This window comes from Chenopodium quinoa, unplaced genomic scaffold (genome assembly GCF_001683475.1).
Source record: "Chenopodium quinoa cultivar QQ74 unplaced genomic scaffold, ASM168347v1, whole genome shotgun sequence".
Classification (NCBI taxonomy): Eukaryota; Viridiplantae; Streptophyta; class Magnoliopsida; order Caryophyllales; family Amaranthaceae; genus Chenopodium; species Chenopodium quinoa.
Genome location: NW_018745330.1, coordinates 58,878 through 74,109, shown reverse-complemented (window position 1 = coordinate 74,109; position 15,232 = coordinate 58,878). Strand labels below are relative to the sequence as shown.

The following is a 15,232-nucleotide window of genomic DNA, read 5'->3' as shown; positions in this document are numbered from 1 at the left end:
TTTTTATTTTTTTTTTTTTAAATTTTTTTTTTTTTAATTTTTTTTTTTGAAAATGGGGGGACAAGTGTCCCCACTCGTCCCCTTCTAGCTCCGCCCCTGTTTATGGCACTTATTCTTCCAATTATTGCAGTGAATCATCATACATTTCTTGGAACTCTCACATTGGTTGATCAATTGGTTTCGTATCGAGTCGGGTCTATCGGGTCTCGGAGCCCCAGAAAAAGAAAATAAATTTCTTCTCCTCTGTTTTTTCATTCGGTTTTGCCATTGAAAGACCTCTGCATCATTTGAAGGGTGAAAATAAGTCGGATATGTATCCTGAAATCGTTGCTATTCCAAGGCGATGATTCGATCACTAAACCAGTCATGTTTTTAGCTTCGGGTAAGTAAAGGAATTTAGTTCCCCAATAGGGATCATTCTTGTTTGCTGACCTTCTAAAATCCCATGTAATTCTTCCTGCAGCAAAGAAATGATCTCTGCCCCACCATCTCTTCCACTCTGGCTTCCTCTTAAGTAGTCTGACTAACTCGAATCCACCCGAGTCTCTTATATCGGAGTCCGTATTCCACAAGTGTCGTGCTACGTCGAGTCCTGTGTAGAATGGTACAAAGATAGCGGATGCAATAGAAGAATCATTTGTTAAGCAATCATACTGCTTCATCCTATTATGGAAGATCACTTCTAGTAAGAATTGGTTAGTTGCAAACCACCCATGCTCGGAGAAAACATGGTCCGAGTTTGGAAGCTCAGGGCCTAGACCTGAATTCCTCACATATTCACACATATCCATCCATAAGTCAAGAGACTTGCAATCCCTTAGTAAGTCTACATTGAACCTCCTAGGGAGTGTGTGTACAAAAATGTAGCGCCCCGAGCAGGATTTTGGGTCAGATTTTTGCGCCGTTTTGCATACCCGGGGTGGAGGTGGAGGTGGGGATGGCGGCGGTGGAGATGGTGGTGGTGGTGGAGGAGGCGAGACATCGGATTTCTCTTCACCTACATTGTTGTTCCATGATGATTCTTGATTATAATTTGTATTCACTACTTGAGTATTTGGCAAATTCTTAGGAGGTTTCCTCCTTTTAGGTCTCCCTTTCCTTTTCTTCTTCTTAGAAGTTGGAATTTGTTGTGGTTTCTCGTTCATTGTTTCCCTAGCTACCGCCGTTTCCTTGATGATTTCATCTTGATCGCTCTTCTCGATAACTCTAATAGATGATTTATGATCACTGTCTTCGACAAGATCCTTCATATTCACATCTAAAATCTTATCAATCTCATCATCCCCTGTTTCCTCTGTTTTTGCCTCTGTTTCTTCTTGTATTTCCCCTGTTTTTTCCTCTGTTTCTTCCCTAATGCTAGTGGTGTTGTTGGCATTACTTTCATCTAAGGTGGAACTAATACTTTCGGTGTATCTAGGGTTAGCAATAATTGGAATCTCATGTTGGTAATTTACAGAATATACGTAAAATTTTGCTAAAGAAGCTACACTATCGATCAAAGACGAATAATTTAGGCAAATCAAAAGTGACCATATTGTGAATAAGGATATAATAAGCAACCAGAATTTATTCTTACATATTGCCACGGTTGTTTTATGCATCTTTCCGCGATGAGCTCTCGCTCTCCGGTGTATCATTAAGAAGATGAATCAAGACAAATATGGAGGACATAGGATTCAATAAGAATAGTTGTAACATGAAATAACCATAAGATTAAATCACATTAAAAATTTTGATTCATAAGATTGAGGATTTTCGTGGGTACAATGTTGGAAATGAGAGTGATTTTTTTTTGGGGCTGAAAATGAGGAACAAAAGAGGAGGAAGCTGAAACTTTCAATGTTTATTAAGAATTTGGACTGAATTAACCTATTTTGTAGGCTATCACTTGTTACATAAGTTGTAATTTTCAAAAGTAATAGTTGTTTTTCTCATTCTAACACAATTCTAGGATCGAGTATGGCTTAATTGTATAGTGTACAGGTTATATAATGCATGGTTGCAAGTATTTCGACCTTTTTTTAGGGTGAAATTTATGAAGTAGCTCTTAAACAACTAGAACAAATATATATAAGTTGGGAACATATCTCTATTCCAAAAAAAAAAAAACAAGTTGGGAACATATCTAATTTTTTTCTCAAAAACAACTGTCTAGGAATAATAAATAGACAATATATTTTCCGAATGGAGAAATTGACAAATATACGTAATTTATACAATTCTATAGATTTTTATTTTATTTTTGTTTTTTTATTGAAAGGAGTAAAATACATTCATTAATTCTAGCCTATGCTATAAAACCATGTTTATCACCCACTTATTATACTGATAAAATGGGGCTTGCTCTATACTTCTGCTGGTATTGAGTCGTGAGGGATCCAGGAGAATCATTATACACGGAGGTAGTATTTAATGGTGGTGCCCGCTCGGTGGTGGTGGTGGTGGTATATGATGGTGCATTGTTGGGTTTTATTGTTGATGGTGGCTCTATAGGATTATTTGGGTAGTGTTTGGTTCATTTTCTACCAAGTTTTTGCTAAGGCATTTATTATCCATGAATGATCACTAAGAAATCAAGAATTATTAGGTAACCTTGGTCAAATAATATAATTTTATGTGTTTCAAGGGAATTAAATCAAGAACGATATGACAAAGATTCAAGAGGCTAAAACAAATATATCCATGAAGACCATGATCACCAAGAAATCAAGAATAATTACGAGTACTTGTACATTATTTTTGGTCAAATGCAAACAATAGAATATTTGGCATGTGTAGCAAAGGAAGATGAAGTAGCCTATACAGACTTTTTCAAAGGTCTGAAGGACGGGTAAAACTTTAAATTCGATCTCGTCAGAAAGAGGGTGACCACCCCCTAAGAAGAAATGATGGAGGCGAACGCCTACATTCAGGCAACTGACCTCTGTAATGTTGAAAAGCAGTCGGACCACAAAATGTCCGACAAAAGGGAAAGCCGGCCAAAACAGTCGGCCAATAAGGAAGAGAAAAAGAGAAAAGAAGTATGGGTTGCCGACTCCTCTGAACAACCGTCCCAGAAAAAGAAGAAGGAATTTAAACCATACTCCCCCAAGTATGAGTTTAACAAGGATAGCCATGCTATCCTCGATGAAATCAAAGGTCGGATGTCAATTGAGAAGCCGGTCGCAATGAAGGGTTCTGCCAGCAATCGGAACCAAGATAAATACTGTCATTGTCACGAGGACATTGGTCATGAAACCAATGAATGTATCAGCCTGAAGCGTCTTCTGGACCGCCTGACAGATAAAGGAGATCTTAACTCTTATGTCAAGAATTCCGAGGGGAAACCACCCCTCAAAAGAATAGGCGGCCAAAAAGAAGCAACGGACAGCCGACAGCTCTAACACTAATGCCTACTTTAATTGTCGTTACGACGTCTCCCCACAAACGTGCCAAAAATGCATCGCAAGTGCCGCAAAAAACATGACATCGGCGTGCCTTTCTAGTGTAGAAGGCATCGTATACTACGAAGAATGCACCTTACACTACGCTAACCTCTCATTTTCCACTATCAAGGTAGAGCTCCCGCGGTTCATTCAAGCTAGCCATGAAACCGCGAAACTTGAAATCTATTTTAATCGGATTTTGGGTGACACCGTAACTGATTTAATCGGAAACGTTACCGCTGAGTTTCCTGTTTCCTCCCGGTACTTCGCCACGACAACGGCCAAGTACGGGTCCGAAACCATATACACACTCGGACAATGTAATCCGGATATTACCTCTGTAAATTGCAGTATGTGCTTGCGAAATGGATTCAGTGTGTTCACTACAAATTATACTAGCTCAATTTATGGACAAATGTTTTCACCAATATGTAGATTGAGCTATGTATTATCTGGTGATGTGCTAAGTCGTCCGTGGAAATTTTCTCGAACTTTTGAACAACGTCCAATTTTCTCAACAGGTATGACCAATTGCCCAATTGGCAACTGCTTGAGTCAAGTGCGTGCCGTCTTAGATATTTAAGATCGAGGCCCTACTCCCTCTATTTATTATTGGTACATTTTAACTTTTGTGGTTATTTTTAAAAGGAAAAAGATATATGCAACAAATGAAAAGAATTGACGATTAATAAACATTTATTACATCGATTACTCGTTGACAAATTCCCAACTTAATACTAAAAAAGGAAGTATATTAAATGCTTATATGCAGCCATTAGGGCTGCATATAGCATTACCCTTTTTAAAACTTTGACTAATATGTGACCTATAGATTCATCTTAAAATGAATTTTAATTTCCAAATATCATAATTTTATTACGTACGGAGTATAATTTTTAGAAAAATGATAAACATACCCTTAAGGGCTATAAGAAGCTAAATAAGGAAATATTGAGGATAAATTAACATTAATTGCACCGTCTGCGCGTAATTTTATCATGAATTCCCAACTTAATTCCATTTTAAGAAGTATATATTTAATACTTACATATAGCCCTAAGGGCTACATATATCATTATCCTAATTTTTACACTCATCTAACTAAACATATACGTAATCAAAGATGTGCATTGAATACTGTAAAAGTCAAATTGTGCCATTGTGGCATATAAAATAAAATGGAGAGACTAATAATTTAGGGGCAAAGAAACATTACTATGTTATAACGTTCACAATTTGTCTAAGGTCCTTGTTTTATACCGTATAAATATATGTAATCTATATGTTACTTAATAAATGCGTGACTCTCTCTCTCTCTTCATTCTTTGCAGGTACACGAGGCGGTTCAGTAATTGGTGCAATGATAGCAAGTTTTGCTAGTGTGGCATTGTATTTGAAGCTTCTCTAAGTTTCTAATTACTCGAATCATATATAAACATAAGTACTATATGTAACTTGTTAAAGAAAGTGTTTTAAAGCTTGTGCAATAATTTTATTTCCAATATCCTTTATCACTTTGTAACTTGTGTAACTGTATATCTTCTTTAAAGCTCTATATGTTGCGTCCACAAACTGTATGATGAATAAAATTAAACATTTTCTTTACAATTGAGGTTCTTTTTTCGCCAAGGTAGACATGAACGATTAATTCAATACATGTCATCTTTGAATTTTTGATGAAACTGTTGAGTAAGATTACATGTATAGTGATGCCAATGTGATATATAGCTGATTAGCTGGTATACATAAGATTAGGCACATTGTATAAAAAATTCTCGAGACATTTGCATTCTGATAATCGTCGTAGCATGTTTGCAATAATGATAACCATTGCCATCAAAGTTGACAAAAACTAATTAGCCTCGATCTGGTGGGTGGGTGAATGTAGTATCGTATACTTACATTGGTAGGATCTTGGTTATTATGCGGAAGTATACGCTTTTATGATTCTTCATAATCCTGCCATAGCAAGATATTATATAAGAGTTGACAATCATGAACTAATTAGTTGTTGAAGAATAATTCAAAGGTACATATCCTTTAGGATTAGGAGTCTAGGTCGTACTTGGGAGTATTTAATATACTACCTCCGCTCCAAATTACTCGCAACTTTGGGGTATTAATTATTTGTGAGATATAAAATATTCCAAAGTTGCAAGTAATTTAGACCGGAGGTAGTATATATAGTTGGATAATGCAAGTTGTAAAATTAACTAATGAGCTACTGATCTTCTCTCTAACCAACTTGAAAGATTGTGACACATATATAAATAATATGAAAACATGTTCTGAACTATTTTAATTCGATGGTCGTTGTAGGTCCATAATATATATCATTTCCTATCATTAACACACATAATAACTCTTAACATAAATTTCAAAATGAGGAGGCAAAACATTTTGATTTTTGTTTTCAATATTGTCATCCTCACACTCATAAAAATCACAATAGCACAAACCCAAGAACTACAACTTGATTTCGCCGGAGGAAAATGCTTAGAAAGTGATATTATAAACACAAATGGCACATACCACAGCAACATCCTCACCCTTTTATCAAACCTCCAAGCATCCTCCTCCATCGACAACTTCTCCAACTCCTCCGTTGGTCTCGGCCCTGATCGCGTCAATGGATACTACCTCTGCCGTCCTGACATCTCCCTCGCCACCTGCGAGACCTGCATCAATGCAACCATCAACACCATAGACCTATATTGCTTCGATAGGAAGGAGGCCATTATTTGGTATGACGAATGTATGATACGGTACACCAATAACTCCATCTCAGCCCTTGAGAGCAACCAAACTAATGACCCTTGGTATTTCAACTATGGTACTTTAAATGTTTCTGAACCTAAAGGCTTCCCCGCGAAGGTGAATACCACCTTGCGGGGGTTGATTTTGGAGGCGATTTCATCGGATAATCCTCAAAGGTTTTATGCTCATGGGAAGGAGAAATTCACTCTGTTTGAAGGGTTTTATGGGATGGTTTTGTGTAGGCCTGATATGACAGCAGAAGCCTGTGAAAGTTGCTTGGTGACAGCATTGGGTAGAATACCAAGTTGTTGTGTTGACAGTTTGTCAGTTTGGACTATAGTTATGTTGCCTAATTGTCAGGTAAGGTATGATACTGCGCCGTTTATCTTTGATTCTCAATCGTCGTTGTCGTTGTCGCCACCGCTTCCTCTTCCGCCTACTCTTGCTCCTTAGCCTTCGTCAACATACTTCTTCATAGCTGAATTGTATGTATATTTGGTTTGATGGTTTTACTGATCTGACTCATCTGAGCTATGTTATGATGATTTAATTATATTGATGAAGATCAATATAGCTTTGGGATTATTAAGTACTTTAATTTTTAAGATCAATAGCCAAGTCTTTTAAATTTCAACCTTGTTGAATCAAGATTTTGTCATTAATTTTCCCTTTTCAAGTGAATTGCAATCCATTGTTTTTTTTTTTTAATAGCTCTTTTGAAAAAAAAAAGGACAAACTAGAATTGAAAAAACAATAACAGCAGCGTAACCAGCTAACCAGTGAGCCGGATAACATCACATTGTCATATGTACAATTTTACGCAAGTTATATTCACTAATCTTATGAAAACATCACGCACAAACAAGATAACCAAGGAAATTATGCATGATACCAAACGACAAAACGTAACATAATACAATTATCAAATTTCGGCCATGTACATGAAGTTATAGTTCTATTTTCGGATTCATCTAATAAAGTTGCAACAAGTGTGAGTGTTTCTCCCTACATTATGGGTATGTCTACTCACTTATAGTACAAGTTTCTTAAAATTAGGTTCATATAGTAACTGAATGGAATGGTAGATCAAAAATCATAAGAGTTTAATTTATCTTGTCATTTCTCTATGTAGTTAGGCCAGTACACATTTAGTATTTCAAAGAAAGATGTGAAGTCATTGAAGACCACACATGGTGTGATTAAGAAGCTTTAAATTAAGAGTTGTGCTTGATTAAAAATTTATGATACACCCTCTTTTTATTGCCCTTTTTTTTAAGTCAGTTCTCGGTATCTACTTTATATCTTTAATGACAACAACAAGAATTCTCTTTTACCCTTCATTATCCTACCAGGCTGCATCATGTATTGAAAAAGATGTATAATTTTGAATGGAAGAATATGTCTATTTCATGAAAAGTCAAAATGCTAAATGATATATTTTCTAAGGTTGTGATGAATGGCTCACCACTAACTACTTAGCATTCTTATAATTTCGTGCATCCACTAATGAGAAAAGAAGACATTGACTTCGTTTAAGGTGTACAATTAAGTTGCTAATTAATTTGACATAATCTATACATGTATGATTTGAATAAACTTCTACCATTAGATTTATATACTAGTATAACAAGTCTTTTATTTATTTATTTATTAAAATAACTTTTCTTCTAATTAATAAGTGCAAAATTCAATATTCTTTGTCATCTAAAACTAGAGATGAAGCTCCCAATCGATCTTCGTATGATCTTCTTCATCCCCCTCTTCCTCACCATCACACCAGCTTACTCTAAATTCCATATCCACAGTGAATATTGCCTAAATGATGTTGGTAATTACACAACGGGTAGCAATTACGACGAAAACTTAATTGACCTTCTTCCTAACCTTATAGACAAAGCCTCTTTATCCACCTTCGATAATCACACGGTTGGACAGGGGATCGATCAAACATATGGCTTATATATGTGTCGAGGTGATCTCGATGGACAACAATGTCATGATTGTGTTGAGGCCGCATCCAAAACAATCGTCGAAAAATGCCCTACACAAAAAGAGGCCCTTGTGTGGTACCAGGAATGTATGGTACGCTATGCAAACCGCCCCATCTATTCTCACCAAGAACAAAATCAAATGAGCTACACCTGGAGTACACAAAATGTGTCTGATCCTATGAAATTCGGAAAATTGATTTCAAAGATGATGGATGGTTTAATCGCGCAGGCTGCCTATAATTCAAGTCGTCGAGGTTATGCTACTGACCAAGGCGAGCTCACATTGTTCGAGAATGTGTATGCCTTCGCACAATGCACTCCTGATATACTTGGAAATCGATGTGAAAGATGCCTAAGAGTGGCATTCAGAAATATGGGAGCGTGTTGTGGGACGGCAAGGGTATCGATGGAAATGTATTTGCCTAGTTGCTGGCTTCGATATGACCAAGCACCTTTTATTGGAGAATTTAGCAATGAGAATGATGACGCTCCCTCTACCAGTACGTCTTCGTCGACGACATCAGGCCCGCCAACTATGGACCTCAACTTTCCTAACGATACACCGGTCGTGCTACCTTCACCACCTTCCGCTAGTAACCAGCTAACAAGCCTAAAGACCTACTTGCTTGTAATGACATTGTGTGTATCATCGTTAGTCATGGCATGGTAAATTTTCGAAATTACGGGTGTATTATCTATGATGACCTTAGAGAAATGGTCAAGGCGGCTATGGGTAGTCTCATTGACGGAATTATGTAGGCAACTTTGTATCAAACAATATATGCTTTGTTCAACAAATATTACTTCGTATCAAATGTTAATTTCATTGAGTATTTGATAGTAGTGTTATTGCAATGAACTCATTTTATGACAAATGTAATGTTATTGTGTTCCTTAAGTTCTTTGTTTTTTTTTTTCCCAAACTTTAAAAGTGATAACCAATAATGTCTAAAAAGTAGACTTGTCAAAAAGATTTATCAGGTCAAGTTTGATTTGGGTCGGGTTATCTTCAAGTTGAGTTATTTTCGACTACAAATTTGAGAACACTTAGCTTGATCATAACCCAAGGCCAAAAAATTCAAGAAATGTACATGTTTGTTGTATGGAACTATGGATCAAATTGATATTATTACAACATATCTTGCTCATTTTTTATTTTTAATTTTTAATTTTTATTTTTGAAACCTTCTTTTGTTTTCAAAAGCTCAACTATCAATGGAGTAAAATATTGATGCGCAATAAATGTTGATAAAATAAGAGAGGGTGAGTGAAAAGGAAAAATGTTATGGGATTGCAACAACATTTATCAAATTGTTAATTTCAATTAAAATGAACCAAACAAATATATGTTTCTCGCGGCTGCAACAAATCGCTTATATGTCTCTTCGAAAGGCTGCATATTTCGATGGTACACTCAAGCAAGATATATTCTATTGTGCAAGATTGTCCCACGATTGCCATCAACCACAGTTTTGATAAAGAATACCTTTATTTGATTCATTTAAAGTCAATGTCTTTTGTAGATATTGTATGACGTTTTTGCAATTAATCAAATTTACTAAAAAAAATTAAAAACAAAAACTAAACTCTAGCTTACACAAAAATTATACTCCATAATAATTTTGTTTATAAATAATGATAGTTAATTAATATAGAAAGAGAGCATCCAACTACATGAAAACAAAGACAAAGTAATGGAAATTATTTTAACTACATACACTTTCTTGAGATCTTATGAAAGATCATCATTTTACCTATGTATATAGCAAAAATGAAAGTGGCTTTGACTCTTTGAGCATACATATACTCCGTTAAAGCCATATATTACTTCGATCTTCAGTTGGAGTCTTGGAGACGGCTCGATCAATCTCACTTGAACTTATAAGTTCTTGAAATTACCAATATTAAATCTCACAAACATACACTTAACTAATCTTCTTAATTATTCATGCAATAATTTGTATAACCAAATGAACAAATCAATTAATTAATATGAAGAGAATTTCGGACCACCACGAAACGTCACGTACGTACGTGCATTTAATTAGTAGTTAATCTTTGAGCAAACTTTCCTTACTTGACCAGCATTACCAGTAAGAATTTCAATTCTACCCATTCCAACCATGGATACACCAAAATCTTCGAAGAATTGCTTTTCATTTTTACCATTTTTGTGAGCTTCAACATAATATTGAGTAGCGTAATCGTCGAGTAATGCAGCATCGGATTGAAATAATCCTCTATTCTTAGACACAGTCTCGAAGTAATCATTATCGAATTTGTTGGAACTTTTGGGATCCATTTCCACAATCACGTCAGGACCATTTTTGGTGCATTTCTTCCTTAATGCAGCGACATATTTGGGATCCATGGTTGGATCGAAAGAGTTGTCACCTCCTCCGTTGAAGTTGTATAGACGGTTTTTGAACGACGAACAATGAGATACACCTATTGTGTGAGCTCCTGCACAATTGTTTTCTCGAGTTACTATCTATAGTGAATTGTAAAGTTCAATTTGGATACCAAAAAGTGTATATATATATAATTATTAAAAGACGAAAGGCTGTTGCTGGCTATAGTGGCTAGGTCATGAGCTTGTTTAATATATTTACTGATAGACGATAAAAAATGTAAGTAAAAATAAATAAAGAGTTGTTAAATATATTTACATACCTGATAAAACTACGAGATCCTTTATGGTTAGTCCTTTTTGGTTGAAACTATTTATCAAAGAGGAAATGTTGAAAAATGGTGGTGGCAAATTAGCTAGAGCTTCAGTATTCGAAGTAACAAAACCATCTCGCCTTCCTAACTCAACATCCCAGTACGATCCTCCGGTCTACGAAGAAAACACACAGTACAATAATAAATAAGAACATTTCACTACCAATGTACAATTATAACATTATTAGATGATTTAGAATGATGTTTTTAATTATCTAAAAATGTATACCTCAACCACGACGTCCCTTGATACTATGGCTAATATATCAGCACATGAAACAATTCCGGGGCAATGCATTTCCAATGCAATCTTGACTTTATCTATGACTTCATATCCTCTAAGAGTTAGATTTGGAATTGCTTCTTTCTCGCCTTGTTTTGTAGGAGAATCGAGTAGGATTGAAGCATCACAACCCTGAGAATCAATATATTAATAAATGGATTAGTTTGTTTGCAATTTTACTATGTTATATATGTAAAGAAGGTCATAAAAGAGTCGCATTAAATTTTTATTGAAAGAACATAGCCTAATTAATTCGCGCAAAAATAGATAGGAAAAAAAAAAGATATTACTCACCCTAACAAAACAATCATGAAAGAACATTCTCAACAAGGGGCCAGCAAGAGTAGGATCAACAGCAAGGGATTCTTTGATGACATTCAATGCTATGGACTCGGCTTGAGGACATGAATACCCATAGTACCCCACCGATAGGCCGGATGGGCCATCAGCAGGATTCGAGGCAACAAGAGGAAGAAGAAGAGCTAAGAAAATCATAACTTTAGGAGTAGCCATCGATTGATCTCTTAACTATTGATCAAGTATAGGCTAATTAAAGTTGCTATGATGAATGTTGTAAGGAAAATAGGAGCATCCTTATATAGTGTATTAACTAGCATTGTCAAATATTGCCAACTATTCCAATTTGCATGCTTCCAACACCTTTGTGTTTGCACGTTTGTCTTTGATTTTGGTTGGTGATAACAATAATCATATCGATCAAATGAACTTGACGAAGTATTACTTCAATTATATATAAACTACTTGTATATAGTATCAGTTACTAATCTTACTATTGGCAAGGAAGTTGGGCTATCCTTTTCATACAATAAACAAAACATTAACCAAACTATATTACGAGTAGTAATCTAATACTTAAGTGATGAGCATGTAATACACTTGTAATGCCAAATCATATGGGACTGACGAAATGCGGATTTGATATCCTCAATTAGCTGAATTATATCCTCTATTGGCTAGATGATATTTTCTATTGGTTATATAATATCCTTTATTGACTAGATGATATTTCTACTGGCTGGATAATGTTCTCTATTGGCTGGATGATATCTTCTACTGGCTATATGATATCCTTTTATTGGCTGGATGATATTATCTATTGGTTGGATGATAAAGCCTTAACGTTTTGACACGTGACTGTAACAGGCCAATGATTCTCCTTTATTTTATTTAAAGTAAGTGGTTTGGAAAAGGAAGAATTATTGGGGTGTTACACGAAGTAACCCCTATGAGGCTATGATGGTTGGCCATACGGTGTGACTAGCCACATATAAGAATTTGAGTCTTTTTTTCATTTACAATCTTTATCGTTACTCATTCCGTGCTTTAGTAAGTGTTACACTTGCCAAATGCGATTATGTTTTAATAAGTGTTATACTTCCTTTTTTTTTTGGCAAAATACTACTCACATTTTAATATTATCTCTCTCCTCTTACGGTCCTCACCCAAACTACTACTACATTTTTTATTTTTTTATTTTACATTCATTATTTTCCAATAAACTATTAAACTCACTGTCTTCTTTTTACAATTTTTTTTAATACTCTGAGTACCCAACTTACCTTTTATTTAATTTAAGTCAATTAAATTGCTTAAAATAATGTGTCGGTCAAACTGTAACAATTATTAAATTGTTAAAAAAATATTTGAAATTATCCACGGGGCTAGTACATGGAAACACCACAACACTAGTTACGTGGCTTGTGACTATATGGATCCTATGAGACTTTTTTTTTATTATTATTTTTTTATTTTTAAGAGTATGAGACCTTGGTGCCTAACGCAACCTAACCAATTATTGATAACAAAACATTCTTTAATTTATGTTGTTTTGAGGTTAAACAATTACTTGTATCAAACCTCATCTAGAGAAAGATCAGAATATACTTGTAAAAAAGGTCAAATATAACACCTATCTTTTATATTTTATTTTTTAGTTTTTTAACTATTTTTTTCGTAGCTGTTTTTAAGCAAGATATATAACACCTACGTTGGAGTCTTGGACATACCATGTCAACGTTCGAGCGGCACATGGGGCCGGCAAACATGTTGTTGCGACGATGGCGCAAAATATTCATTTTTTGCACCATCCTTAAACATATAATAAGCTATTAAATCAGCAACAAACAAAAAAAAAATAAAAAATAAAAAATAAAAATCAATTTAACTTCGTTTGTTAAAGTTCATGGTACTCCATTACAAATCCGAGGCCTTTTTCAATAATTAGCTAGAATGACTTGTTCTAAGCTATTAGCTAGTAAGCTACACATTATCTATAAAATTATAAGGCAATATATAGTGTACATATGCACTCAAATCACTGATTTAGTAAGAAAACAAAAAACACATGGCTATCTTCAGAACTATTTTGCTTCAAATTATTTTACCATTTATACTTATGCCTCAAGACCTCAAGTAGCTGCTCAAATTCCTATTCATGACAAAGGTATCGATAGGATCCGACTCCATTCTTGCATTTTTAAACATAAATTCAGCGATTCCACGGTTATTGGTTAACTTATTACTTATGTAATTAGAACGCTAATTAAGTGATCTTCAATAAATAAAAAGATTTTAACTTGTTAATAATGCACTTCATATACAGACGTACACATATTCACCAAATAGTCAAGGCTTGATCTAGTCGAAATGTTTAACCTTATGTAGAATGCTTCAACCCTAGAGTTAAGAGAAAAAATGAATGGTAACCTATACGAGTAATTAAAAAGGGTGCTTAATTAAGAATAAAATATATTCATGCCTGTCTTATTATATTTTATTTTAACTTATTTATAATAGGTTCTTTAATTTCATAAAAATATATCGTCAATTGAATCCTTAATCACACGGTTGTGTATCTAAAAAGCTTATACAGAATAATTCAATTTTATTTTTTTTGACGGATAGAATAATTCAATCTTTGGAGTCATCGCGAACATTTAAAAAATACGCATTTTGCCAACTCATGCAACAAGAGAATTAGATAAAGCAAAAATAATCAAACATCAACAAGCATCATGCCACAAGGTGAAAAGGATGAGAATTAAGTTCATGGCAGTCCATTACAAGTTTACAACCCGAGGCTATCTTCGATCAATTAATATATTTTGTTGTAAATAAACTTTATTATCAACAAATTTTTAATAAGGAAATATATATAGTTTCATTTTAAATCACTAATTTAGTAAGCATTACAAATATAACATGGCTATCTTCAGAACTATTTTGTTTATCATTCAAATTATTTTACCATTTATACTTATACCTCAAGTAGCTGCTCAAATTCCTATTCATGATAAAGGTATCAATACATCTCCATCTTTGCATTTTTCTTCATAATTTCAGCAATTTTATGGTTAACTTATTACTTATATAATTAGCACGCTAACTGACAAGATCGATTTTAACTATATATCTTGTTTTGATTAGGTACTGGCAAGACAGTTTGGATTATTTTGAAACCTCTCATCATAATAGGCGGCATAATAGCCATTGTTGTAGTTGTGTTTGTTGGCTTAACAATTGGTTGTATTGGTTTATGCTTTGGCTGTATGAAAGAGGAACAATTGCAAGGTAATGATCTTATGTACCCTCTTGATCTCGTCCTCCTTTAAGTCTTGTTCATATTAAATTATATGAGTACTACATCTATATCGATCCTATATAAAATATAGGAAAATTTGTCTAAAAGGTACTTATATGCTCATTTTTTTTTTTTGTGAAAAATGACCTTTTATGTTTAAAGCTGTGAAAAAGATCCTTATAAGTTATTTTTGTTGTAAGGAGGGATCTTGACATCGGAATATGACCGTTGATTTCACTTTTCCGGCATTGACTATCATGTGACATGCACGTGATGTTTAAAAAATATCTTTTTTTTTAATTTTTTTTTTCCCATGATTTTGAGGAAAGAGTAGGAATTTTGAGAGAAAATTCGGGGAAAGAAAGAAAGAGAATGTGAAAACGTGGGGAAAAAATGAACGAAAGGGCCATTTAAAAAATCACATGCCACATGCGTGATGATCAACACCGGA

At 34.4% G+C, this 15,232-nt stretch overlaps 4 protein-coding genes across 4 annotated transcripts; 2 read left to right on the top strand and 2 right to left on the bottom strand.

Annotated features, from left to right (window-relative positions):
• Window positions 1-245: 245 nt before the first annotated feature.
• On the bottom strand, window positions 246-1,601 carry LOC110712759 (xyloglucan galactosyltransferase MUR3-like). Its single transcript, XM_021891209.1, has one exon. It carries the CDS (start codon window positions 1,599-1,601, stop codon window positions 252-254), a length of 1,350 nt encoding a protein of 449 aa, XP_021746901.1. The 3' UTR covers window positions 246-251.
• A 4,206-nt stretch (window positions 1,602-5,807) lies between these two features.
• Window positions 5,808-6,635, top strand: LOC110712758 (cysteine-rich repeat secretory protein 4-like). The gene has a single exon (XM_021891208.1). The coding sequence runs from the start codon at window positions 5,808-5,810 to the stop codon at window positions 6,633-6,635; it is 828 nt and encodes a 275-aa protein (XP_021746900.1).
• A 1,249-nt stretch (window positions 6,636-7,884) lies between these two features.
• Window positions 7,885-9,398, top strand: LOC110712750 (putative cysteine-rich repeat secretory protein 7). The gene has a single exon (XM_021891202.1). It carries the CDS (start codon window positions 7,899-7,901, stop codon window positions 8,841-8,843), a length of 945 nt encoding a protein of 314 aa, XP_021746894.1. The 5' UTR covers window positions 7,885-7,898; the 3' UTR covers window positions 8,844-9,398.
• A 262-nt stretch (window positions 9,399-9,660) lies between these two features.
• LOC110712749 (peroxidase 56-like) lies at window positions 9,661-11,737 on the bottom strand. The gene is made up of 4 exons (XM_021891201.1): window positions 11,475-11,737; window positions 11,127-11,312; window positions 10,847-11,012; window positions 9,661-10,636 (listed from the first exon to the last, which is right to left on the bottom strand). The coding sequence occupies exons 1-4, from the start codon at window positions 11,691-11,693 to the stop codon at window positions 10,218-10,220; spliced, it is 990 nt and encodes a 329-aa protein (XP_021746893.1). The 5' UTR covers window positions 11,694-11,737; the 3' UTR covers window positions 9,661-10,217.
• Window positions 11,738-15,232: the final 3,495 nt, after the last annotated feature.

Coding starts and splice junctions, on each gene's coding strand:
- LOC110712759 (XM_021891209.1), bottom strand. CDS start 1,601: ATGCATAAAACAACCGTGGCAATATGTAAGAATAAATTCTGGTTGCTT.
- LOC110712758 (XM_021891208.1), top strand. CDS start 5,808: ATGAGGAGGCAAAACATTTTGATTTTTGTTTTCAATATTGTCATCCTC.
- LOC110712750 (XM_021891202.1), top strand. CDS start 7,899: ATGAAGCTCCCAATCGATCTTCGTATGATCTTCTTCATCCCCCTCTTC.
- LOC110712749 (XM_021891201.1), bottom strand. CDS start 11,693: ATGGCTACTCCTAAAGTTATGATTTTCTTAGCTCTTCTTCTTCCTCTT. Junction 11,013..11,126: donor CAAGGGACGTCGTGGTTGAG/GTATACATTTTT, acceptor TTTTCTTCGTAG/ACCGGAGGATCGTACTGGGA. Junction 10,637..10,846: donor GGATCTCGTAGTTTTATCAG/GTATGTAAATAT, acceptor ACAATTGTGCAG/GAGCTCACACAATAGGTGTA.